At 53.4% G+C, this 24,413-nt stretch overlaps 7 protein-coding genes across 7 annotated transcripts; 4 read left to right on the top strand and 3 right to left on the bottom strand.

Annotated features, from left to right (window-relative positions):
• Positions 1-374: 374 nt before the first annotated feature.
• Positions 375-2,317, bottom strand: BBA_05320 (plasma membrane zinc ion transporter, putative; the record flags this gene model as incomplete). Its single annotated transcript, XM_008600417.1, has 4 exons — positions 375-633; positions 696-795; positions 848-1,924; positions 2,050-2,317. 4 exons carry the CDS (start codon positions 2,315-2,317, stop codon positions 375-377), a joined length of 1,704 nt encoding a protein of 567 aa, XP_008598639.1.
• A 1,198-nt stretch (positions 2,318-3,515) lies between these two features.
• Positions 3,516-4,175, top strand: BBA_05319 (Thioredoxin-like protein; the record flags this gene model as incomplete). Its single annotated transcript, XM_008600416.1, has 1 exon — positions 3,516-4,175. The coding sequence occupies one exon, from the start codon at positions 3,516-3,518 to the stop codon at positions 4,173-4,175; it is 660 nt and encodes a 219-aa protein (XP_008598638.1).
• A 216-nt stretch (positions 4,176-4,391) lies between these two features.
• On the top strand, positions 4,392-5,436 carry BBA_05318 (uncharacterized protein; the record flags this gene model as incomplete). The annotated part of the gene is made up of 3 exons (XM_008600415.1): positions 4,392-4,632; positions 4,726-4,884; positions 4,970-5,436. 3 exons carry the CDS (start codon positions 4,392-4,394, stop codon positions 5,434-5,436), a joined length of 867 nt encoding a protein of 288 aa, XP_008598637.1.
• A 1,769-nt stretch (positions 5,437-7,205) lies between these two features.
• Positions 7,206-10,057, bottom strand: BBA_05317 (Cutinase transcription factor 1 alpha; the record flags this gene model as incomplete). Its single annotated transcript, XM_008600414.1, has 6 exons — positions 7,206-7,464; positions 7,521-8,008; positions 8,056-9,236; positions 9,295-9,801; positions 9,878-9,922; positions 9,988-10,057. 6 exons carry the CDS (start codon positions 10,055-10,057, stop codon positions 7,206-7,208), a joined length of 2,550 nt encoding a protein of 849 aa, XP_008598636.1.
• A 7,027-nt stretch (positions 10,058-17,084) lies between these two features.
• On the top strand, positions 17,085-17,829 carry BBA_05316 (cytoplasmic protein required for cell viability; the record flags this gene model as incomplete). Its single annotated transcript, XM_008600413.1, has 2 exons — positions 17,085-17,352; positions 17,420-17,829. 2 exons carry the CDS (start codon positions 17,085-17,087, stop codon positions 17,827-17,829), a joined length of 678 nt encoding a protein of 225 aa, XP_008598635.1.
• Positions 17,830-18,442: 613 nt separating this feature from the next.
• On the bottom strand, positions 18,443-21,519 carry BBA_05315 (elongation factor Tu GTP binding domain-containing protein; the record flags this gene model as incomplete). Its single annotated transcript, XM_008600412.1, has 3 exons — positions 18,443-21,237; positions 21,310-21,440; positions 21,500-21,519. 3 exons carry the CDS (start codon positions 21,517-21,519, stop codon positions 18,443-18,445), a joined length of 2,946 nt encoding a protein of 981 aa, XP_008598634.1.
• A 1,027-nt stretch (positions 21,520-22,546) lies between these two features.
• BBA_05314 (acetyl-CoA acetyltransferase) lies at positions 22,547-23,974 on the top strand (the record flags this gene model as incomplete). Its single annotated transcript, XM_008600411.1, has 3 exons — positions 22,547-22,611; positions 22,707-22,756; positions 22,824-23,974. The coding sequence occupies 3 exons, from the start codon at positions 22,547-22,549 to the stop codon at positions 23,972-23,974; spliced, it is 1,266 nt and encodes a 421-aa protein (XP_008598633.1).
• Positions 23,975-24,413: the final 439 nt, after the last annotated feature.

The following is a 24,413-nucleotide window of genomic DNA, read 5'->3' as shown; positions in this document are numbered from 1 at the left end:
ATGTACATTGTCAAAGTCACAATGCTGAACAAGTTTTGTTCTGAAACCAACTGAAGGCGTAGTTGTGCAAAATCTAACAGTAGTAAGAGCATGCCGCCCATTGTACCTGAAAGTATCTATTTTCGAATAAATATCTTGGTCAAAGATTGACCAGAATGGGACAAGAATGTAAACAATTTTGTATCCGGATGTTGAATCCTCTGTACTCGATATCCTTCCAAAATCAGCTCAAAAAGCTGAAAAACGAAAGCATACCATGCGGCTCAAGACGCGGTTGGAATCGTCGAGGCGCAGCTCACCAATGGCTGGCTAATCACAGCATTTCAGTTTGCCACCCAATCTAATAGATGCATAGGACAACAAAGAAAAGAGATTTACGCCCACGCGCCGACAAGACTCATGCCGAAAGCGCCCAAAAACACCAGCAGGCAAGCACCGATGCGCTGCTTGCCGCGCAGGTAGCGCCAGCTGGCGTCGCTGAGAAAGTCTTCCGAGAGAAGCTCGACCAGGGACGCAAACGTGAGCAGACCGGCGGAGATGGCATTCATGACGCCGACGAGGATGAGACCAACCTCGGAGTCGGGGCTGTAAAGCGTATGCGTAGCGAGCCCAATGGCCTGGCCAAGAGGCGTTCTGGGAGTAAGAAAAGTGTTAGCCTCTGCCAAATGCGGCATCAGAGCAAGAGGGTGACATACGTGCAACCATAGGCAAGAGCCATGAGCCACGGCTGGATCGTCTTCTTTTCCCACTTGACAGCGGCGATGCGAGAACCCAAAGCCAATCCCTCAAAGGTTTCTAGTGCCGAGTTAGCCAAAGGAGACCTATGAGGATTCTAGAGTCTACTTACGATGGAATGTAATTGCAATGAGCAAAACGATGAATTCATTTCCGACGGAGACGCTCAGAGCCATGCCAATGAAAACGCTGTGAAACAGGATACCCAGTTCCAAGAGAATGCACTGGAGACGGTCTCGGCGTTCCACTTGCGTCGCGGAGAGCTTCGGCGGGCGAAACGACTCCTCGTCCGACGAGAGCACCGCTTCATTCTTGGTGGCGGCCGCATCCTTCTTGGCCTGGGCCTCAATCGGTGTCGACAAGGCCCTACCGAGCTGTGTCAGCTCCTGACCGACGCTCGACTGCCGTCCGTTGATGGGACCCATGTCCCGGATCGGCTGCTGCGCCGCGCCGGACTCTTCCACCACAAACGTCGGCTTGGCCATGCAGCCTTGATGACCACCACCACTGCTGCCATTATGCGCAGCGACGAGATCCTCGGGAGGAATCTGCCGGGACGGGTGAAAGACCATCTCAATGACGGTGACGAGGAAGACGGCGGCGAGCGAAATGGCGCCCGGCATGGCCTGGTAGTCTTGGGTCCAGAAGCTCGACAGGCAGGGGTTGTTGAGGGAGACAAAGGCAGTGGGCAGCAGGTGGACAAAGGCCGTGGCGATGAGCACGCCGGTGCCAAAGTGACGCACGACGAAGAAGAAGCGCGCGGGAATGCGCAGCGCGGGGAACTTGGCGGCGAGGAGCGGAAAGGCGCAGCCGGTAAAGGAGACGAAGAGGATGATGAAGAGCGCGCCGACGTGCAGGGGGAGGTTGTAGTCGGCGGAGGCGACACCGCCGGAGGCGCAAGTTGAGCGCTTGCGGAGCGGCGAGGCGGCGGCGACGGCGGCGGCGGCGGCGGTGGTGGTGGTGTCATTGAGCAGGAGAGCAGCCGGGGAGACGCCGAGAGACGCCGGGATGGCGGCGGCGGTGGAACGGGCCCGAAAGGACGAGAGTACAGAGGAAGCAACAAGAACGGATAAGATCCAGGCTACCCACCCCCAGACGTTGGAGAGACGCTGAGAAGAGGGAGAGGCTGGAGCACGGGGGCATTGGCCATCACCGCCAGGGGCCGCCGTGTGAGAAGCTAGGGATGGTCCTATAGGGAGCAAGAGTTAGCGGGGGTTTCTGCCTTTTTCTTCTTCTTCCTCTTTTCTATCTTTTATTTTTTTCATATTCTTGTTGAAAACGCAATGCAATTGTTTGGGGAAAAAAAAATCATACCGTTCATCCATCGTCCTGCTTCTTCCGCCTTGGACAGCGGCTCCGGATCCCGCACGGCATGCCGAAGCCGTTCGTCCTCGGCGTCGGCGCCCAAAAGGCCCGCGTTGCCGCCGCCGCCGTCGTCCTGATCGGCGGCCACGTGCTCCCGCAGGTTGCTGATGCCGTTGAGGTCCTCGCAGGTGGTCTGACTGGCCGAGAGAGCGGGTGGGCTCTGGTTAAACGAGAGGTGACGGAGCGAATGCTCGTCTGCCTTGGAAAGACAAATCATTCTTGATTTTTTGATTTTTTTTTTTTTTATCCTGTTTCTTCTTTTTGCTTTGGTCTTGGGTGTCCTCGTGCAAGAATCTTTGCTCAAGAAAAGAATCAATTGGGAAACGACCTGGAAAAGGATCCGCAGTCGTCTTTTCAGTTGAGCTGTTCTGGGAGAGGAAAAGAAGAAGAAGAAGAAGGAAGAATGGCTGCAAGAGAAGGTTTTTGGCGGATTTGGGACGGGCAACTGGGCAACCTCTATGGATGCCAAGGCTGCGCCACTGTGGAGAGATTGGTTCAGCGCCGTTCTGTCCCGACACTAGTGACACGAACTTTGGGGGGGAAGGTTTTGTGTGGTAGGGGGATCTTTCGTCTGAACCTACTGGGGAGAAAAGAGATAAGGCGAGATATGGGATGGATTAGAGGTGGTGCAATGTGATGCCGGCCACGGACAACAAGACGGTGATGGTGCAAGTGTGATTGGCTATGCTGAGCCGTATCGCGAGTGTGTTGTTGGTGTTGATGAAGGTACTTACTTATCTATGTATGCCGCCGGATTAAGCTTAAATTTTGTAAGTAGAGGTATTATTAGCTTGACCCTGCAACGCCACGCCACGCCGGCACAACAAACGCCCGCAGACTAGCACAATAAGCCGACACTTTTATTTATTTTGTTGGACTCCTTGATGACAAGTGCATTGGCGTCTTTTTAAAGTGCGTCTCAGCTCTGCAAATATTGGACATTGGGCCAATATTGCCAAGTTGACCATGACTGCGCTGACCACCCATTCTACGACCGATTTGATAGTTTTCCGACGGCACCATCCGCCGGCAGCTTTGTAAGACGGTGAGACAGAGACTTAATAGCCGACGAAGCGAAACTTGCAACAATTCAGAAAAAAAAAATGATCAAGGAGATTGCGGATAGATCTTATCTGTATAGCCAATTCTTGAGACGCGCATCTCGAGCTAAAAGCGTGCCTCAAACGGATCACCTTCCGAAAACCCCGCTGTAGGCCGCCCCCTCGCTCGCTGGTTGGTGGCAAAAAAAAAGGCCTCGAAGCACCTCACCATGACGCCATTGCCCATCTACATCTCACATCCCGCCCTCACATCCCGCCCTCACATTCCTACTCTTGAATTCTTTCCATCCATTCCATCTCCTCTGTCTCTGACATTCATTTCAAGTCATCAACATTCAACTCAATCAAACCTCAATGGCACTCCCTCCCAAATTCGCCGGCCACAAACTCCTCTTCGCCCCGCCCTCCTCCTCCTACATCTCCCCCTCTTCCGTCCCGCCCACCACGCACACGCTCGAGCTATACCTCGACTACTGCTGCCCCTTTTCCGGCAAGCTCTTCCGCGCGCTGCGCACCGTCGTCACGCCTCTCGTCCAGGCCAACCCCGCATGGGCCGCCAACCTCGCCGTCGTCTTCCGGCAGCAGGTCCAGCCGTGGCACCCGTCGTCGACGCTGCTGCACGAGGCCGCGCTCGCCGTCCTGCGCCTCGACCCGGCCAAGTTTTGGGACTTTTCCGCTGCGCTTTTTGATGCGCAAAAGTCCTTTTTCGACGTCAACGTGGTGAATGAGACGCGAAACGCAACGTATAAGCGGCTGGCCGTCATTGCCGGCGGCGTGGGCGTCGATGAGCACAAGGTGTATGAGCTGCTCGCGATTCCGGAAAAGGCAGAGAGCGAGGATAGGCTGAATGTCGGGAACGGGGTGACGAATGATTTGAAGCTTGTTACCAAGATGAATAGGCTGATTGGCGTGCATGTGACGCCGACTGGTGTCTTTGATGGTGTGGTGCAAGATATTGGCTCTTCGTGGGGCGAGAATGAGTGGAAGGAATGGCTCACCAAGAATGTGATTTAATGATGGAATGAATGATGATGATGAATTACATGAAGCTAGATGGAAATTCAAAAATCTCCGTGCTCTGTCATACATCAAATCTCAAGGCGCACCCTGGGCAGCCGCCTAAGAATAGTAGCAGCGCCAGCTTCAAGAAGCTCCACCCAAAATCAACGACACACGTCCAAAACCTCCATAAACACGTACAGTACAGTATCGCGCACCACACCTCCGACCATGCGTGCCCTCACCGCCGCCGCCCCTCGGCTACTCTCCCGCCTGTCCCCGCAGCATCCCGACGTCCTCTGGCTCCCCGCGACGTCATGCGCCCAGCTGCTCCGGCCCCTTCGTCGCCACCCAGCCGCCGTCGTTCTTTGCCTGTACTCGACCAAGGCGCCGCCGGCAAAGATGGCCGAGGTCGTCTCCAAGCGACAAGCCGACGCGACGTTGGCCGCCGCCAAATCAAAAGCAACGTATGGTATGTATGCATTGGTTTGGCAAAAAAAGAAATAAAAAAAACAATAGAATCAAATTTGGTCCTGGCAAGCTGCGCGCGCTAACGTTTGCGCAGAGATACCCGAGCGGCTGCTCATCTACCACGCCGGCACTGGACGAACCACCTTTCTGGCCATGCTCAAGGTGACTACCCTCTTCATCGGCGCCTTTTTCTGCTTCGTCGCCGTTCCGAGCTACATTTCCGCCGACAAGCCCGTTTCCGAAACCGTCAAAAGTAAGCATTCCTCTCCCCAACACTCTTTATCTCTCTCGTGATGACACAAACCTCGCTCACACAACTGATCCCCCCCCTCCTCCAGTCGCGCTGTGCGGTGTCATCCCCTTCTTCTTCGTCACCTACACCACCGCTCCCTTTGTCACGCACCTCTACATTCACCTCCCCGTCTCCGCGCGCACCTCGCGCGCCGCCCTCGAGCGCTTCGTCCGCGCCGCCCTCCCGCCGAGCGCGCGCCTCACCGCCACCACCATGAGCGCCATTGGTAAGCCCCGGTATAGCACACTGTGCGCGGGGGACCTGCGCCCCGTGAGACGGCGGCGGTTCGGGCTGGTGAATTACGCGCGCGACGCCGGGGCGGAGAATCGCGGCCGCCGGTGGTATGAGCTGCCCGCGGTGAGACAGTTTCATGTGCCAGAAGGCGGCGGCGGCGCGGCCAAGGAGAAGACGGTCAGAAAGGAGGGCAGGAGACTGGTGGAGCCGTGGATATGGGATGCGATCAAGGAGAAGATTGCAAAAAGGAGTGGTGAGGCAGGCGGTGCGGCGTCGTGAGGGCTTTTAGGGGGAGCAGCAAGTGTCTGGATTGGTGTTGTAAGATTATTGTATACATGAGATGATTGAAGCAATTCATGATGAAAGGCATGCGAAAACCTTTCGAGTACACAGTTTGTGCTCCAATATTGACTGATCTTTGGTTGCTAGATGCGATGGGCTGATCCTGTTCTTACTCCAAGTTTTCATACAACGAGGTCAAGTGTTGGCAGCATACTCCGTATGTATGCTAACACTGAGCAGCCTCCAGCGCACACCCTCCCATGTTCAACTAGAACATTCTCGCTCCCAACTCTCCATTGACCAACCATTCCTCCCAAGCCACCACTTTCCCTAACCGTACAAACTAGATCGCCCCCATTCCCCTCACATTGGAACAAGCACCCGCCCAAAAATTACGCATGACTTGCTACAACGTGACAAAGATTTGCTGCAGGCTTATCCCGCCCCCTTCCAAGCGCCACCCATTCCCACCCAAGCCCGCCGATGCCGGGGAGGGCATTGATCTTGGCTCAAACCGCCCCCGGACCCTGTAGTCAAACACGGCCCGTATATTGAAAGTGCAAGGTTGAGCTGATATATATATATACATATATATATATGGTATGATATCAAGTTCTTTTCTGCCTCACTTCTTTTCTTTTTTTGCGGCAAGAATATCATCAAGTCTCAATCCACCATGCTGCTTTTTTACTCTTGATGCCCACTTCCATCTGTCATTTGCCATCCCCCACGCAGGTGAGATAGATGAAATGGAACAACAACAAACGGCCAGACAAAAACAAGAAAAAAGAAAAAGGATGATCCACACTGCCCTATGACGATGGTGGACAAGTTGTCCATCTTCCAAGTTTGTGGAGCAGCTCCGCATCCCTTGCTTGCCTCGTCTATCCCTCACCATCGCACAGACGTGCTTCTTATAACTAGCAAACCGGGGGTTCTCGGTAGTTGGCAACTTGTCAACACACAAAGCACGCAATAGGCAAGTCCATCATGAACCTTGCGTTTATAGCGAATACCCCGGGTATTGCATCGTCGAGTGCGCGGTGTCGCTGATCAGACCGTCGCATCTGCTTCACCGAGCAGCTGAGCTAACCCAAGATGAACACTCGCATAACTAGACCTTGCGAGACTAACTACACGCCCGCATCTTGCTCTTCGAGATGGGATAAAAATGGACACTTCTGTCGTGATTTGTAGCCTTGTACCATGAGGTTAAGAGCGCCCAATATAGGCCATATAAACAAGGCCCCCTGCGGCCATCGTGCTGTAAGCAGTTCACTTTATCGTATTTGAGCAAATCAAATTTGTATATCCAGGAAGCTACCTATTTTCTTTATTTACGATAAGCACGATCCACAACGCCTTTTGTATTCCTCACCATCATGAAATCATCGTGGTCCATCATATTTCTTCGTCATGCCCCGGCAACGGCATCCCACATGCATCGTTTGTGCTCCACCGACCAGCCACATATTTTAGCTACATCTATCCATGTAAATAAATGGAAAAAGAACAACAGAAATACTACGCTATTCAAGAAAGTTCTTCGCTTTGCTCGTATTTGACTTTGACCACTCGTCAAATTCAGTAAACCATGGCAGCAAATGCAGCCCGACAAAAAAAAAGAATAAAAAAGGCCCTAATACATACTAATACAATAAGCATCCATGTGACTGGGGTACCGTGCGTAAATGACAAAGAGAAATCGTCAAGATCATTATTCAAATCAAAGCAAGAACCAATGTGAGCCTATCGGATTAGCTGTGTTATTGGTGGTCCCAGGAACGCTTGAGACCACCCTCGTAGACGCTAGCGACAGACTCTTGCCACATGGCAGGAGTGATGAAGCTGGCCATATTAGGCACAAAAGGGGGTTCTGAGGTATTTTGGGCGCTTGCAGCCATGCCAGAGGTGGCAGTACGCGCATCAGACATCCCTGTGACATCTGATCCACCAGGTGACAGGCCAATCGCGGCATTGTTGTTGGTTTGCGGCGGCTCTACAGCAAACGTGTTATTCCATTGCCTGTAGTTATATTGTTAGCTCATAATCGTATCGTCTCATGTCATAATGGAACATACTCAAAAATACGCGACGGGTTCCATGCCACTTGGTCAGCGAGTCCCATAGTAGGTGGCATGGTGGCCACTGATGTCCCAACTTGCGGGATTAGCTCGAGAGCCTGAACAGCGGGCGATTCGTTCTTGCTGCCCATGGGCCCGGTTGAAATTGGCGGTGTGATTGGATTGTTGACGTAGCGCATGCTGCTGTGCGCGTCCAAGTGTTGATCCAAAGAGCCACTGCGACCACCATTGCCTTGGTACGCACCAATGGGCATGTGTGGGGGGCTCGATTTGTTGGATGGGTGCGGGCTACCATAGGGGAAGGATGGCTTCAGAACAAAGGCCCTGCGCGTGTCCGCGGAAAAGGCCTCGCGGACAGTGTCAATCTGTGTTTGCAGCTCGGGCATGGGCCACACTTCCATCACTTGCTCCATGATGCGCATATGCCGAGTGAAGAATTCCCTTGCATCCGAGTTGAGATCCGGGTCAGGGGAAACAATGGCAACCTGCAGAGTTAGAAAAATGTCGGCGTAGTGGTAATCAGAGTACATACCAGATGAATGACTATACAGGACAAGCCGGCATAGACGGTAAAGGAGAAGCCACGCTGCATGCATTGGAGACCAGACAGCCCAAAGTTGCTGATGATGGCTTCTTGCAGTCTGCAGATAGCCTTGGCAGCACTATAACTCTGCAGCATGTGTTGCTTCCACGCAACGCGATTGACATTAGGGTCGAGGAAGGAGAGCTGAGGCCGGACATAGAGGATGATGACAAGGTAATGGTAGCTGTGCAGGTTGCCGATAAAGCTGTTGGGCAACCAGGGCGGTGAGTTGTCTGCTGGAAAAGAAATGGCTAGGTCGGCTGGAAGGTCGCTGACATAGGAAGTAATCGTCTTATCGAGCTCTTGGAACTCAGGGTCGATTCCCCAGTCCTTGCGCTTACGGAGCCTGGCGTATGTGCTGCTCATGGTCCGAATGTTGCGAACAATGCGTACAAAGTAGACAAAATTTCTCGAGACTTGATACTCCGATTCGTCAGCATTAGGCATACGCTTTGGGATGGTAAAGTCAACAGTATCCATATTGACAGCGAGGTCGTGGCGGCCTTGAGGCGTTCCAACCATGACTTCGCATGCGAAGACTGTCAACCATATTCGGGTGCGTAGATGGCAATCGGTAGGGTTATGCTCGCAATCGATGCCGTCCTCGTGGTCCTCATAATGTTCATCAAGACCAAGATCCTTAGCCATCTGGACGCATTGCACCACAGTCATCCAAGAACGGAAGAAGTAGCCACGTTTAGGGGCACCTTCACGGGCCTTGAGTATCATGAGAAGAGCCTGAAGCGTGCTTAGCCGTGGCGTGTCCATGAACGCATCCGCATGTCGAGAGGCGAGACCGAGCCACTGCTGGCCCATGGCGGGCTCCTCGGCAAGCCGGCCCCCAATGGCGAAAATGGCCTCGAGAATGAGGGGCGAAATGGTTTCGCGGGCATGGCGCCATTGGTGATAGATGTGTGGCTTGTACAGTACAGGCACGTATGGGTGGACATGGGTAAAGTAGAGTTCGAGATAGTGTAGAGCAGTTTCCTCGTCCGGCATGAGCTCTGGGGGTATGCGGATTTTAGAACCGGAGCCAGAGAGAATGGGGGGGAGACCGCCATAGTCTTCATCGTCCTCGACAACCGGTTCATCGCCGCGGCGGAAAGAAGCTTTATTCCGTAGGTATGGGGCTAGATTTTGCATGAGTTGATGGAATGTGGGAAGGAGAGGTGAGCGCGCAAATCATACCGGTGCCGAGCTCATTGAGCTTGAGGGTTCCAAGAAGATCAGCCAAGTCTTGCTGTTGATAAGTTTCGGTGGTATAAGACTCGGGAGAGGCGCCAGGGTGATCAGGTGGGTTGAGCGAAGACGCGGGGAAATTATTTTGCGGCGCGTACGAGTTGGGATCGAGCATGACGGAAGGTGGGACAGTGGTATAGTTGATGTCATGCTGGGCCTGGGAAGGGTCGTAAGGAATGGTATAGAAGCCGGCAGGATTTTCAGTATAGCTTGACATTTGAGGATACATGTCTGGGACACTTTGATGAAGCTGCGGAGGGACCTGCATAGACATGTGGTGAAACTGATCTGGGGTAATGAAAGCCTCGTATGTGGTTGGATCGCCAGCGCTGTCGAAGCCGTTTGGTCGTACGCAGTGAAGTTTCAAGCGTACACATGCGGAACATGGCCATGAGTTTGTGGTAGCAGCATCACACTTGATCTTTCGTCGTCGGCATCCTTCGCAAGCTCGCATCACTAATGATCAGCAAGTTAGCGGAGGCCATGTAGGCGAGCGGAGTTGGCCGCGACCATCCAGAGTTCTTGGACTTACCTTTGAGTCGCTTGTGGCGGTTATGTTCGTCAACGAAGACATAGTCTGGCAGTGTCATGGTTAGGTAGGTGCGATAGAAGAGAGCATGTTTGCGCCGAGTCGACACATACTTTTTTGCATCTCGCGTTGCTGTTGATTCTGGGGAGGATACTGGCTGGGAGCAAATGTAAAGGACGACATTTCGGCGAAAGAGAAGCAGCCTTTGATTATGAAAAGATGTAGACGAGATTCGAAACCATTCGACCGGCATAGACGGCGGCAATTGAGGAGGGCGCAAAGGGGAACTGCGAGCAAACGGCAACGGCCATAGATCGAGCCAGTGGGGGTGGCAGCGTAGTAGGCGAGGTTAATCGATGTGGCGCAAGTATGTCAATGGAACGAGCACGAGACGGGATCGAAGGCCTGGGGAGTCGCAGAGGCGATCGCGGAACGGTAAAAGGGTGAGAAGAGGAAGAAGGCAAAGAGGCACGAGGTAGCAAAAAAAACTGCGACCAGAGACAAACAGTTGGTGGTAGGAAGAAGTTGTAGCTGAGTCGTGAGTCGGCGGGACGCAAAAGTACCAGTGGGTAGGAAGGCAGGTAAGAGAAGGTACATGCGACTTCGTGGAGTGCCTAACGTTATAACTTATAACTAGGTAGTGTATCGATTAGTGTGGCTCGTGTGGCGGCAGCGAGGAGCGCAGAAAAAAATTAAATAGGAAAAAGATGGCAAAATAAAAAGGAAAGAAGAGAAAAAAGAGGTGCGACAAGCGCCAGCCGATCAGTGTCGGGGTGTGAAGAATGGCGGAGGAGAGGCGCAAGAGCCAGCGTTAGTCGGGTAGCCAAAAGAGATGTAGAGCATTACAGCAGGCTACCACGCCCCAGGAAAATGATAAAACGGACGAAATGCCAGTGGGATGGTGTGGATGGATGAATCGCTGACTTGATAGAACGGATGGGTAATGGAGGATGAGATGGGATGGGATGATGGCGGCGGCGGCGGCGTGCGGGTGTTAAGGTGGGACAGGAGGTGAAAGGTAAGGTACTTTTCTTTTTTGCCTCCCCCAGTGGGCACTGCCCGTAATGGAAGGGCAATAGGTATTCAAGGTAGGCACTTTTTCAGTGGGCATTGCCTGTAATGGAAGCGCAATAGCGGTGATGGCAGGTCCACTGCAGGCGGGACTCAGTGAGTGATAGACTGAGAGTCAAGAGTCTGGAGGTATCAGCAACAGTGGGCCATATATGATGGGCGGAGATGAAGAAAAAAATCCATTTAAAAGTCGTGGTAAAGTACGGATCATGAAGGGGTATGTAGTTTGGAGGGCGTGTGTGCAAATGCTACACTGCTGGTAATTAATGACTGGTCACTGGTCAGCAAAGCATTAATGCAGCGAGCCAGTGACCAACCTGTTCATCAACGGTGCCTAACTAATGCAAGTACGAGGCTTGGAGCTGGCGGACAGGTTGGCAGGGCTGCGAGTTTGCTGGTGCGACAGGGCCAACTACGCCCACAGGAAGCGCGGGCGTTTTGGCTTGCGGACGTGCGGGCGGAATTGCATGCGTGGCGCTGCACTTTGAGGCAAAAGAGGGGGGCTCGTCTGGGCTGGGTTAGGCGGGTTTAAAAGGTTTGAGGGGGAGTGACAGGGGCCGAGGGCCTGTGAAAGCCACCAACACCAGGTTAATGGAGCTCCAGATTAGCTCGCGTTAGGGCCTGCTAGCCTGGCTAGACGAGCGCTGTAACCTGATGACGGAGCATGGCCACTGCAGTCTGCCAGTGGTCAGTCCCGAGTCCTGAGTCGTTTGATGATAATATTAGCGGCTCGGGGTAATAATGAAAAACAGGCCAGGACTTATTACTGTAATTGTTCCTTTCATTAATCTTGTTCTCACTTTCACTTTCATGCGCGGCTCTGCCCGTCATCCAGTATGTCCAACATCAACGACCATGACAAACGCAGCCCCCCCCCCCTTCCCCCAACCTCCACTCGGTTTTGTCTGTGCCCACCAGCCAAGACGACTCGGGATTAATGCTGCAACGCCGACTGCACATACCTAGTGCACAGTGCAGGCTGTACCTCTCTGCTGCCTGCCTGGAAAGGTCTTGTGGCGGCACCCGTGGGCGCCGTACCGTCTTTGCGTGTTCGAAGCACTGAACCAACACATTCGATCCAAGTGGCACATGACATGAGATGCCTTTATTAAGACTGGCTCGAATCTACAAATGCCGCTGCGACTAGCTGCCACCAACCCACCAACAATTGAGTCGACAACTGTCGGATTTAAATCACACCCTTTGCGACGAATCGCTGACCGGCGCTTGTCCAGCTTGCGACAGTGGATGGAGCACCACTCTGCTGATGGAGTCGGTCCTGTCAGCCCCCAGCCAGGTGAGATGAATGGATCAAGCACCAAGCCCATGCTGTCAGGCTGTGGAGTAGCCATCGACAACCTCCCTACCTCGATACTCTAATTTGACAGTTGCTTGCTTCCTTTTCCGTATCATGTGCACATCAGCTTCATTCAGCATCTACCAATCGATTGTCTCGTCAGGCCTCTGCTAGCTGCCTGCCTCTGCAGCCACCCGTCTTCCAAGTCTTCCAACGAATGGTACTCTTGTCATCAAGCTTCAGATTTTTCATCATGCGCATGGCGCAGTAAAGCCGACGGCTAGCATACACGCACAACACGTCCATTTCAGTCTGCTCCGCATTGCCCTTCAACCTTGAGAAAACTCGACCGATTTTTCTTGGTCTCGCACCAATGCCATCTCTTTACTTGTACGGGTGGTTGTGTTGCAGTCGCACATGCATCGACGACTCGCACGCCGCAGACGGCAGCATAGTTGTGGCGTCTGTTCATTGCCCGCGTAGGCGGCGGGGCGGGGCTGGTGCATGCGGGGAAGAGATTTGGCCAGCAAAAAGAACATGCTGGGCTGAGCCACCGTCTTGTTGCCGTCATGCGACAGCATTACGCATAGCTAAGGGTAAAATGAGACGATGATTGACAACCTGTCGTCCCCTATATGAGGTTTCGCAGTCCATAGCGTCCATCTATCATTGACAAGTAATCTGTACCAACCTTGACTTCCTATCTACATAGGGCATCAGACCCATGTCGACAGTAGCTAGCACGTTGGTCAGCAACCCCAAGTAAGGAGTAGACACTTGGCGAGGCAAACGCTCGTGAACATGTCCATGTAATGAAAGAAAGGGTCTTCGCAGCTGCCCTGGCTGCCGGCTGCCCACGCCACATCTCAACACAACGTACAGATTATTTACAACATCACCCCTTCATCCTCACAGATAAAACACCGACTGCTGCGTCTGCAATTTACATCCTGCTTCGCGTCGCTCCCCTTCTACTCATGCTGATCTTCTATACATCACTCACACCTTTTTCAATATGTACCGCCTTACCCTCCCGGATCGCTCGGCTCCTACAGCTCGAAGCATCTGCTACAAAACAAACAAGACGGCCGTCAATAACTGCGCGCTCATCATTAGCAGAACGCCGCACCTATAAGTGTAGCGATTCATCCGTCAACCTACCTCTGGCCTGCCGCACTATATATCAGAGAGCAGCACTACGCAATCGAGCGCCAATGTGTCTCGTCACAGCCTGTCGAGTTGTGTTCCTGGCGGCTCTTTGGAGTTGGCATGTGGCTGCTGCACCTGTCCACCCCAAGCCTCCACTAGCTTGGTAACTTGCAGAAGTCTGTTCTGGAACAAAGACGCTGCTGGCCGCCCCGATGACGCACTTATTATCAGAAAAAAGTTCCATGAACCCTCCTGTTGCGTCGCGCCACATATCAGGGACTCGGCTCACCTTTTAGTGCACTTGCGATCGCGACTGACCTACGCATACCAACAATATTCTTCGAATAGACCATTGTATTTGCAACCTGGCTGCAAGAAGGACGGCTCCAGCCCAAGACCATCAGCCAAATTTTGCACTTGATCAGATCGCAAATATGCCTTTGCTTGCTGGCGCGTCAGCCCACCGTCGCCAAGTCCGGGGTGTTAATAAAGCTCAACGAACGTGGCGCGTACATCCACTACTCACCAACGTTAACGCTCGCCACTGCTCCTTCAAAAACCGGCAATACCCAAGTTCGATAAAATTGGTCGCGAGGTAATGCTCGTGTGCAAGCCCTGTGTCGATCCATCCTCATGGCATCGGCACAATAATACATATAGGACGATCACTCTCTTCAGCTTCAACTCTGACACCAATAGCGATCTTGGCAACCCTGAGAATTTCTCATGGTTTGCAATCTGTACCCGTGTTTCTGGCTCACTGGCCACGCAAAGACTGGCAAGCCTGCTGTCACCTGCAGCCGCCCCGTACCTTGCAGCAACCACTTGGAGATGTTTGCCAAGCCATAACTACTGTATGAGACAAACCTGTTGCACCCGAAGCACAAGTGCATTGCAAACCCGACGTCACTTGGCTGTTGCTGGCTTGTTTCTAGCGGCCGCAGCCGTCAACTCTGTCTTTGACCTGCAACTGCTCCGTTGCTCCCGCCAATCACTTACCAGTACAACGTGACTTCGCGGTCTTGGTTCGTTGTCAGCTTCCGCAATCCGAGACCTTGTATCCATACCATTAACGTTCTTGGAACAAGTTTTGATTCTTCGGTGTACAAATCAAGCCATCGCCGTCCGCAGGTGCAACTCTGCATCAACAAAACGCCACTGCAAAAATTCCGTGTGAAAAGTCAAAATTCCCGCTTATACACCGCAAATTAACGCACTCAGTCGAAACCTTTCCACAATACATTCGAGACTAATCGGCATACCGAAAAGCGATGATAACCATGAGATACGAGGCATTGCATTAGTACATGCACTGAGCTTTGCTGGAAATTGTGGTGCTAGATGCTGCGTTACTGCGATAGTTACACTTCCACATGCACATCGGATGGGATGGCCCATGCAGTCTTCCGCTAACTTGCGGCCAAGTGGGCAACATAAACAAGATCCCACCCAGAAGAAAACGGCGAAGGCTCTGTGGAGACCCATGGCTTGACTTCGGCCTTTCTATTTTGCATTTTTATATCAGAGCTTTTGGCCGCGACAAGCTGGTTGGCAGACATGACAAACTTTCAACTTGCCATCACTACACAGTTATCCCCAATTTTCCCGCCACCACAACTCAAGACCAGAGCCTAAATCGCCCTGTGAGCCGAGGCAGATATGAGAAGGCTGAGGCCCAGGAAGCCAGGACAGTCGAATCCAATAAATTTTTCGTGTTGCCTACGGATCCCACGGTTCTCTTCCTGGCTCCCTGGCTCCCCACCCAGCCCCATGACAGATACAAGCTCGGCTCCCGGCGCCAGGCTACATCACGTAATGGAGTTGGTCACTTCTGATTCCTGAGTGGCTAAGTGGGAAACAAGACCATCCAAACTCCAGCAAATCGCGTTTCGGGCAGAAGACTGGCCAAGTGTGTTTCAGACAGAGTTGCCACCTGTGCAGCTCTAATTTGCTACCAACATTGCGGCTTAGACACTCGCAACACACACTCAGAGATGGCAAGCCATCTGCCCCTCTCGATGTCTAAATTGGGCGACAGGCGGCCAGTAGATGGATTAGTGGCGCAGAAGACAGTACTTGCATCTCCATCACATGCAATGTCGAGTACAAGCCCAATATGTATTACCTGAGCGCGACTGCATTCGTTCAGCCTGCCGAGGTTTGCGCCGTGATTGATGCTGCATGTTGCATGCTGCACAGCAGCGTGGCTGATCGCCCTTCCCAGCGTCATCAAAATCAAATACACCAATCGAACACAGTGCAAGCCAACTTGCGGGCGAGCTGCTGACGATCAACTGAAACGCAGCCTACGCAGCACGCCTTTCCACATGAGGAAGCTGCTGAAGAAGCCGTGTCACGCTGCGTCCATAATGAGTGATGACGATCTTGCCGGCTGCAGATTTCCCACATGATGCAAGGTTCCTGTCAGGAGATAATGAGTAGTTCTGTCAATCCGTTCTAAGTTCTTGCAATCACAGTTCCTAGCTTGCTAGCCTTGCCAGAGCCATAGCAGCACAACTCCTTGTAGCTTTCAATGTCGGGCCAGCAAGGATGCATATTTACGTGTCTCATAATTGTACTGAACAAAAAGAAGGTGGCTTTTCAGCCAAGCGACGACTGTCTCAGAGAGGCAGTCTGATGGCCAGGGGCCATATTAAATCAAGGTCCCAAGGCTGTGAGCTCACCAGTCATTGCACCAAAATGAAAGTACAGCAAAAATAGGCAACGAGACTGCATTATTATTACCGCGCGGAACAGGCAAGGTTTCGCCCCGGTGGCCGGTATCCGATCTGGGAAGAGCAAATATCTTTCGTCTCTACTTGCCTGCTTAATTATGCCGCTTTCCACATCTTATCATTGGGCTTTGCGTCACCACAACACACCTTATCGGCCATGCCGTATCTTAATCTTGCTGCCTTGTGGGAGCGCGGGCCCTTTGTGCTTACAGGTGGACATGCCTCGACCTCAGCAGCAACGCCACCATTTTACTTGAAAAGAGGAAAAACTGTTTGCCGTAGAGGGAGCCGAATCAATATTACTCCATACAGCAGGGCGGCAGAGAGGCACAAGATCAAGAGTGTGGTAAGATGCACGGACCGAACAGGGCGTGCGGACCAAAATGACAAGCCTGCATTGTCCATGTTACGTTGCCGTTCCCAATCCAGAAGCAAGCGAATTAGAGATGGCCGGGGTTTCGCGGCCGAGAACGGGATCGCTCTTGAATTCCGGGTAGTGGGATTTGTTAGGGCGCCGACTTGCGTATCAGTTCCAGCCAGGCAGGCTGTCGCGATGTTGTGCCCCTAATGAAGCGATGAACCGACTGTAGTCGCATCGTATTCGTGCCGCAGCATTTTGGTAACGGCCAAGATGCCAGTATTCGGACGTATCGGGTTGCCCATAATCTGTAGAAGAGCATTACCTATCGTGACGCTGCCACTGGCTACAGCGTGCGCAAAACAGCGGGGCTCCCAGGGTGTGGTTACTTGGGTTTGCATTACCTAGCATTGCATCACCGGTTTCTGCTCTTTGCCTTTGAAGAGACATTGTGAACAACCGTAACTAGACGACTCGGAAAAGCACCGCATCACCATAACCAAGATAGTTGACCCCAGAATTGTTAGAGAACGCAAAACCGATTCCGTTTCGACAAGTGGTTCACAGAGACGACTTTGCTACCCCTCCAATCGCACAAACATGTCCCCCGCCGCCCTCGACAACGCCAATCCGACGGTCCTGAACGCCTCGGAGCTGCCCACGCGCAAGCACAAGGTCGCCCCCCGGCGCGGGCCCGACTCCAAGTACACCGACATTATATTTGCGCGGCCCTCGTACCTGTCGACCCCGTTCTGCGGTGACGACTACGGCGCGGCCATTGCCTGGCCCCGCGGCGGTAGCGGCGGCGCCGATGATGGCTTCTCTGACGATGCCACACCCGAGCCGATTGATGAGCAAGAAATTTACGGTATACCCGTTCGACCATCTCCGCGCCCTTGCCGGCTCACAAGCTGACCTAGTCGTCGTGGTTTTAGACCTCATCTCCACCATTACCGACCCCGAACACCCCGTCTCGCTCGGCCAGCTTTCCGTCATCAACCTCGCCGACATTCGGCTAACACCTTTGCCCTCTTCTTCACACACCGCCGTCTCCGACTACAACGAAAACAATAACAACAGCGACACGCTCATTGACGTGTTTGTCGAGATTACGCCGACGATTACGCACTGCTCGCTCGCGACGATCCTCGGGCTCGCGGTGCGCGTGCGGCTGGAGCAGGCGCTGCCGCCGAATTACCGCGTCGACGTGCGCTGCAAGGAGAGCTCGCACGTGCAGGACGACCAGGTGAACAAGCAGCTCGCGGACAAGGAGCGCGTGGCGGCGGCGCTGGAAAATGACTCCCTCAGGGGCGTGCTGGACAAGATGCTCGAGACGTGCTACTGAGATTGGGGGTGAGAGAAGGTATGAAGAGCAAAACCACACAAGAGGAGACGCATACCGATGGGTGTCCTTGCGCCCGTCGTGGCTGCAAAGTCTCACTTGGCCGTCTCAGACGAAGAAGATGGAGTCGGAAAGGACATGCTCGTCCGGCAAATCCGCATCAAGCGTCCCGAGTGATAGGCATTGTCTTGCCGGGCACTCACGTTCAGGGCCCTTGCTGCATACATTTAATGCCGTTGGCAGGAAACCGGCACCAAGGACACACGGGCGGCTACAAGGCCTTCTACAACGTAGCGAGTCTCAATAAGCCGCACACGGTCGTACACGCTACATGTACATGTCTATGTACATGCATACAAATAGCAACGCTGCCTCAAAAGGGCCAAGTTATACAGGCTGCAGCAGTCTCAAGGCATTACAATATTCAATAGTTACGACGAAGAAGCTCATCTTATTTTACTTTTTTGCCTGTATTAAGTTGCAATGTAGCCATGAAGAGATTTCAACTCCCGAGACCGTACGCCGAGGCCTAAACTAAACATCTTCCACAAATCAACCATTCCATCTTTTGTACTCAAAATCATACAGCATTCATCTCCTCGAGACCCTCCACATTCTACAGCTCGCCCAGCATGCCGCTCTCCATCAAGCTCTGGTAAAACTCCGGTTCCAGGAATGTCTTGACGCTCACGTCCTCGCTGAGTCCCTTGCGCCGCCTCGTCTTGAGCACAAAGTCCCGCGCCGTCGCCTGCGCCGACGCCGGCTGCAGCGGCGGCACAACCTGCTCCCTGTCCAGCGGGTCGCCGGGCACGACGCTCCAGCTGTCAAGCACCATGCTGACCATGCTACTGCCCTGCGTCCTGATGCGCAGGTCCGTCTCGAAGCCAAACGAGTCCACGACGGGCAGCAAGCCGTTGACGCGGTACAACGGCGTGCCGGCGACGGGCCCGTCAGAGAGCACGTGGCCGCGGCGACGCGCGAGCACATTGTATACCTCCATGTAGGAGTCTTCCGGGCCCGTCACGGAGACGGCGTAGACGGGCTCCATGAGGCGCGGCGAGGCCATGAGAAAGGACGAGTAGCAGGCGCGGCGCGCCGTGGGGATGATTTGGCCGCCGCCGCGGAAAATGGCCTCGTTGGCGAGGACCACGTCGGTGATTTTGAATTTTGTGTTGCGAATCGGCTCCTCGCAGAGCGGGCCCTCGCGCGCGGCCCAGCTGAAGCCCTGCCGGATCGACTCGCGCACCGCGTTGAGCAGCTTCTTGTCGACCTCGGTCGGGATCGTGTCGTCTTGGAGGATGTTGGGGCCGGTATCATCCGGGCCAAAAGCCCAGATACTGCGCGCGGCGAGCTTATCCCAGCCGTGCTTCTCTTCGAAAAACTTGGCCGTTTTCCTGATGGGGTCGCGAATCTTGACTGCGCCCGTCTCAATGTCGACCGAAATACCCTTTTCTAGTTGCTCCGCCACCATGGTTATCTTGTTCTTCTTGTTCGGCGTAATGGCATAGCATTTGGTGGCTGACGTTTCCACGACGGTTTCGCAGAACCTGGTCACGGGGTCTGATACCTTGATATCCATGTCTGCGTATAGACGACGCAAGTCGTGCAGGACGCAGTCCATGTATAGCTCGCCGGTGCCAATGATGATGTGCTCGCCAGACTCCTCGACCTTCGTATTGAGGAGAGGGTACGACTTTTGAACCTTTCGTAAACCGTCAAGCATCTTGGGCAGCTCTGAGGGGTTGATGGGCTCAACGGCGACTTTAAGAACTGATTCTGTAAAGTGGCTGATGGGCTTGAAAATGTAGGCGTCCTCATCATCTTCTAGCGTGAGAGGTACAATTGTGGCCGTCTTGACTATTGAGTTGTCGACTCCGCCCAGTAGCACGAGATTACCCGCTGGTACGCCGTCGGTGGGAATATTATATCTCGTCTCGCCAATAAACACCTGATTAATCGTTGTCGTCGTCATATCTTCCTCATCGTCGAGCGAGTAGCCTTCTCCCAGCACCCTGACCTGCACGCCGGGTCGTGCCGTTCCACTCAGGACTCGACCAAAAGAGTAGAAGCTCTTGGCGTCGGGTTTGTTGAAAAGTTTAGTAATGTGCACGACAAGGGGCCCGTCTTGATTGCACTCCAGCATAGAGCGGGCAACTTTGCTATCCAGTGGTCCGGTATAGTGACGTTCCAGCAATCGCTGCGTCGACTCGACTGGTGAAGGTACATGCTGCACAAGCATGTCGACGAAGCTAGTAGAGGGCCCAAAAAATCGCTCGCATACAAGCTTTAAGATGACCTTGGCATCTGCCTTGTACTGTGCAGGTTTCAACTGAATGCCTAGAGACTCTAGGACGGGGCGTAAATCCTCTGGGCTGTCGCTGATGGAATGAGTAAAGATTTTGTAAATGGGTTCCAGCACAAAGTGGACGAATGATCTCGCGGTTCTATCCTCGAGTGGTTTGCGTGAAAAGGTTCGTTTCTTGGGGTTAAAGTAAACGTCTCCCCAGAGGCGCTTGGCCAAGTCCTCGGCGGGGACGTCGCTGTAGCTATCCGCGTACATCTTGGCAAACGACTGTAGCGTAAAGCACCATCCCAGATCCGTGCAGGCGAACAGAACATTTCCCTTCTCGGGGCTAATGCGCTTGGCTGTCGATGTGTTTGGGACGGTGTTTGTGATTATTGTGTTGACCTCCTCGATAACGTGTTTCAGTTTAAAGTAAGCGTCCTTGGGCGGCAGTCTCAGCTCCACGATGAGTCGGTCCAGTTTGTTGACAATCAACGTTAGCGGCAGATCCTGCAGGACGGCATGCTTGATGATTTGCTCCGTGTTCACCTGCACACCCTCCACCACATCAACGACCAAACAGACACCGTCCACTAGTCGGCAAGCAGCAGCAATCTCGTCGACAAAGTTGACGTGGCCTGGGGTGTCGATGACATTGATCAGATGCGACTTGCCCTTGGAGTTTGGCAGTACGAAGCTCATAGGCGACGATTTGAGGGAGAGGCCGCGTTCGCGTTCGAGGATATGGATGTCTGTGTATCGCAGCGCCTCGTCGCGCTTTCGGCCTACTCTCTTGTCCAGCTTCTCGAGGATGTCGTGTGTCTCTAGGACAAGCATGTCGGTGAAGGCCGTCTTTCCGTGATGCAAGTGACCAGCAAGCGCAACGTTTCGTATTTGGTCAGGAAAGTTCATCAGGTCCGTCATGAACTCGCGGCTGTAGTAGACGGGCGGAAGATCCTCCTCCTCAATGGTGAATTTTTTCGTCTCAATCGGGGCAATGATGGGTTGGGTGAGAGGTTGCGCATCCTCCTCTTCGACACGGGTCTCAACATCTTGACCATATACCTGCTCGGCGGTCGGATAGTACTGCTTGTCTTCGTGGAGGATCACGGCGTTGGAGGGGCCATCTGCACGCGTTCACATTCGTTTATTAGCTTGACAATGGTCAAATCAAGGGCGCATCGCGGCGCGCAACTTACCATCCACCTGCATGAGCTCGTCGTCATCCTCAACATCGCCGGCAGCATCATCGTAGACATAATCGCCGGCATCGACGCCCGCGTCGGAGCCTGCCTCCGACTCGGCTTCCTCGCCTATAAAATTGCCGAACCTAGTCGCGATGCGGTCAGCGCCGAGGTCTCGCTTGTAAGAATCAGACCAAATGCTCACTCGTCATATAGATCATCCATCTTGCGTTGGAATATATACAACTGCAGGGGTCAATGGCAGCTGCAAAATGAATGTACAGGCCTTGCTTGCAGCTCCAGTTGGCGTGGCGCGCAACGGCAACTTTTTCGAGCTCTGCTGCCAGTCGCGAAGCGTCACGTGGAGATAACAGTAGGCTTATCGCGGCAGGCGGGATTGAGAACCTCCACTGCGCAACCGCCAACTTCGCTAAGTATGACAGGCGGGTCTCAGCGCTCCGCAGGCCTGTAATACTCTTTGACCCTGTAACTAGGTAGGTACCGTACCTTACTTACTCTGTAAATTTACCGGACCTTACCGGACTAAGACTGGCGCCAGCGACTTGAGACCAACCAACGTGGCGCGATCGCTTTCGAGTCTCTACGATTACGAGCTGCAAGGGACAGCGAAAGAACAGAAGCTGATGAATACAGACGATCAGAAAAATGAAAAGAAGAAACAGTGCAAAAAAAAAAAAGCAAGTAAGAAAAACAAATAAGGAAAAAGTAAGGAAAACATAAATCTGAGATATACGAAAGAAGATTCAGTTCGAGTAGAGCGCAGTTGCATTTAGTCACCCACCGACGAATGTACGAGGCCATGGCCGATTGCCATGCAAAAAAAGTGACAGGTTACTTGTATCCTGTTATCAATCTTCATTATCCCAAGTCTTGGGCATTTTTTTTTTCATTTTTTTTTTACTTGATTTGCCAAACATATAGCTCATTGCCGTCCCACCAAATGCCACATCATAACGCCAATCAGCCGGCAGTGTTCCGAATACGGCGCCAAAATCGTTTACAGCCCCTCCTTCGAACCCGCTTGTTGAGAAATCCCGAGTGTCGGTAAATATACACATGGTCCTGCTCGGATTTAGACCAACTTGTAGCCTCACCTCCAGTAACTAGCTTTTCCCCCTTTTTTCATCTATTTGAACCATTTCCTCGCGACCTCTTTTCTTCTCTTCCAAGCCGCTTTTCGTTCTTCATATTCACCCCCTTTACAAAGCAAGCAGGATACAACCCCGCCAAAATGTCCAATCTTCCTCCCGTCTACATCGTCTCGGCCGCCCGAACCCCCATCGGCTCGTTCCTCGGGTTCGTAGCTCCCCTCACTCGCCGCAGCGACACCGTTCAAACTCTGGGCACAACTTGTTGCAGCATGTAAAACGGCTACTGACGAGAACAAACAGCTCCCTCTCCAGCTTGAGCGCCACTCAGCTCGGCTCCGTCGCCATCAAGGGTAATATAGCAGTTGCCCCTCGTCGACAGTATCGAACGCGTCCCAGCAAGCTAACCACCACCACAAGGTGCCGTCGAGCGTGCCGGTATCAAGCCCGAAGAGGTCGAAGAGGTCTACTTTGGCAATGTCCTCTCCGCTGGGTACGGACAACCCACCCTGCTTCCCACCACAACCATACAATCAATATTACTAACACCCGCGCCCAACCAAAACAGCCTCGGCCAGGGCCCTGCTCGCCAGTGCGCCATCGGCGCTGGCCTGCCCCAGTCGACCATTTGCACCACCGTTAACAAGGTCTGCGCCTCGTCCCTCAAGGCCATTGTCCTCGGCGCGCAAAACATTATGCTCGGCACCTCGTCCGTCGTCGTCGCCGGCGGCACCGAATCCATGTCCAACACCCCGCACTACCTGCCCAACCTCCGCAACGGCGCCAAGTACGGCGACCAGACGCTCGTCGACGGCGTCCTCAAGGACGGACTGACCGACGCCTTCCGAAAGGAGCACATGGGCCTCGCCGGCGAGCTCTGCGCCTCGGACAATGACCTCTCACGCGCCGCCCAGGACGAGTACGCCATCAACTCGTACAAAAAGGCCCAGGCTGCCACCGCCGCCGGCCTCTTCAAGGAGATTGTCCCCGTCGAGGTCCCCGGCGGACGCGGCAAGCCCAACATTGTTGTCGACAAGGACGACGAGGTCAAGAACCTCAACGAGGACAAGCTCAAGGCCATGCGCCCGGCCTTCAAGTCGGACGGCACCATCACCGCCCCCAACGCCGCCCCCATCAATGACGGCGCCGCCGCTGTCGTCCTCATGTCCGAGGCCAAGGTCAAGGAGCTCGGCGTTACGCCCATTGCCAAGATCCTCGGCTGGGGCGACGCCGAGCGCGAGCCCGAGCGCTTCACCGTCGCGCCCGCCCTCGCCATCCCCAAGGCCATCAAGCACGCCGGCCTCACCGACAAGGACGTCGACTACTACGAGATCAACGAGGCCTTTTCCGTCGTCGCCCTCGCCAACCTGAAGCAGCTCAACCTGTCGGCCGACAAGGTCAACGTCTACGGCGGCTCCGTCGCCATCGGCCACCCGCTGGGCTGCTCTGGCGCCCGCGTCCTCACCACCCTCACCTCTGTCCTCAAGGAGAAGAAGGCCAAGATTGGCTGCGTCGGCATCTGCAACGGCGGCGGCGGCGCCTCTGCCCTGGTCATTGAGAATCTTCAGTAAAACTCGCTGCCGAAAGAAGCAAGCCAGAAAAAAAAAAAAAAAGTAAATGATTGAATGAAGACATGTCGTCCTACTGGGCAAGACCCCTCCCCCTTTGGTCATGTTGCGAAAATAAAAAAAAGTTATGCATACAAACAGGACATGCCAATGCAGTCTCTGGTCATTATATACATTTAATAAAAGAACAAAAATTGAATCCATCGTCTCGACTTTCAGAGGCAGCTTTGTTCTGGTGATGTCAACATGTGCTTGTGTGAGCGTCGCAATCTCACACTCAACAAACACCCTTTACTTGTCCGAGCAGAACTTGACTTTCTTTAGAGACAGAGCCACCATAAGAATTTCTTTGGGTTTACAAAGCTCGGAGCCACAGAGTACAACTGATATGTAATGCCGGATTCCCGATTGAATTTGAACTTACTAAAAAAAGAAAAAAAAA

The sequence above is a fragment of the Beauveria bassiana genome (genome assembly GCF_000280675.1).
Source record: "Beauveria bassiana ARSEF 2860 unplaced genomic scaffold BBA_S00013, whole genome shotgun sequence".
NCBI classification, from domain to species: domain Eukaryota; kingdom Fungi; phylum Ascomycota; class Sordariomycetes; order Hypocreales; family Cordycipitaceae; genus Beauveria; species Beauveria bassiana.
The sequence above is the reverse complement of the archived record's forward strand: the minus strand, read 5'-3'. Positions and strand labels throughout refer to the sequence as shown.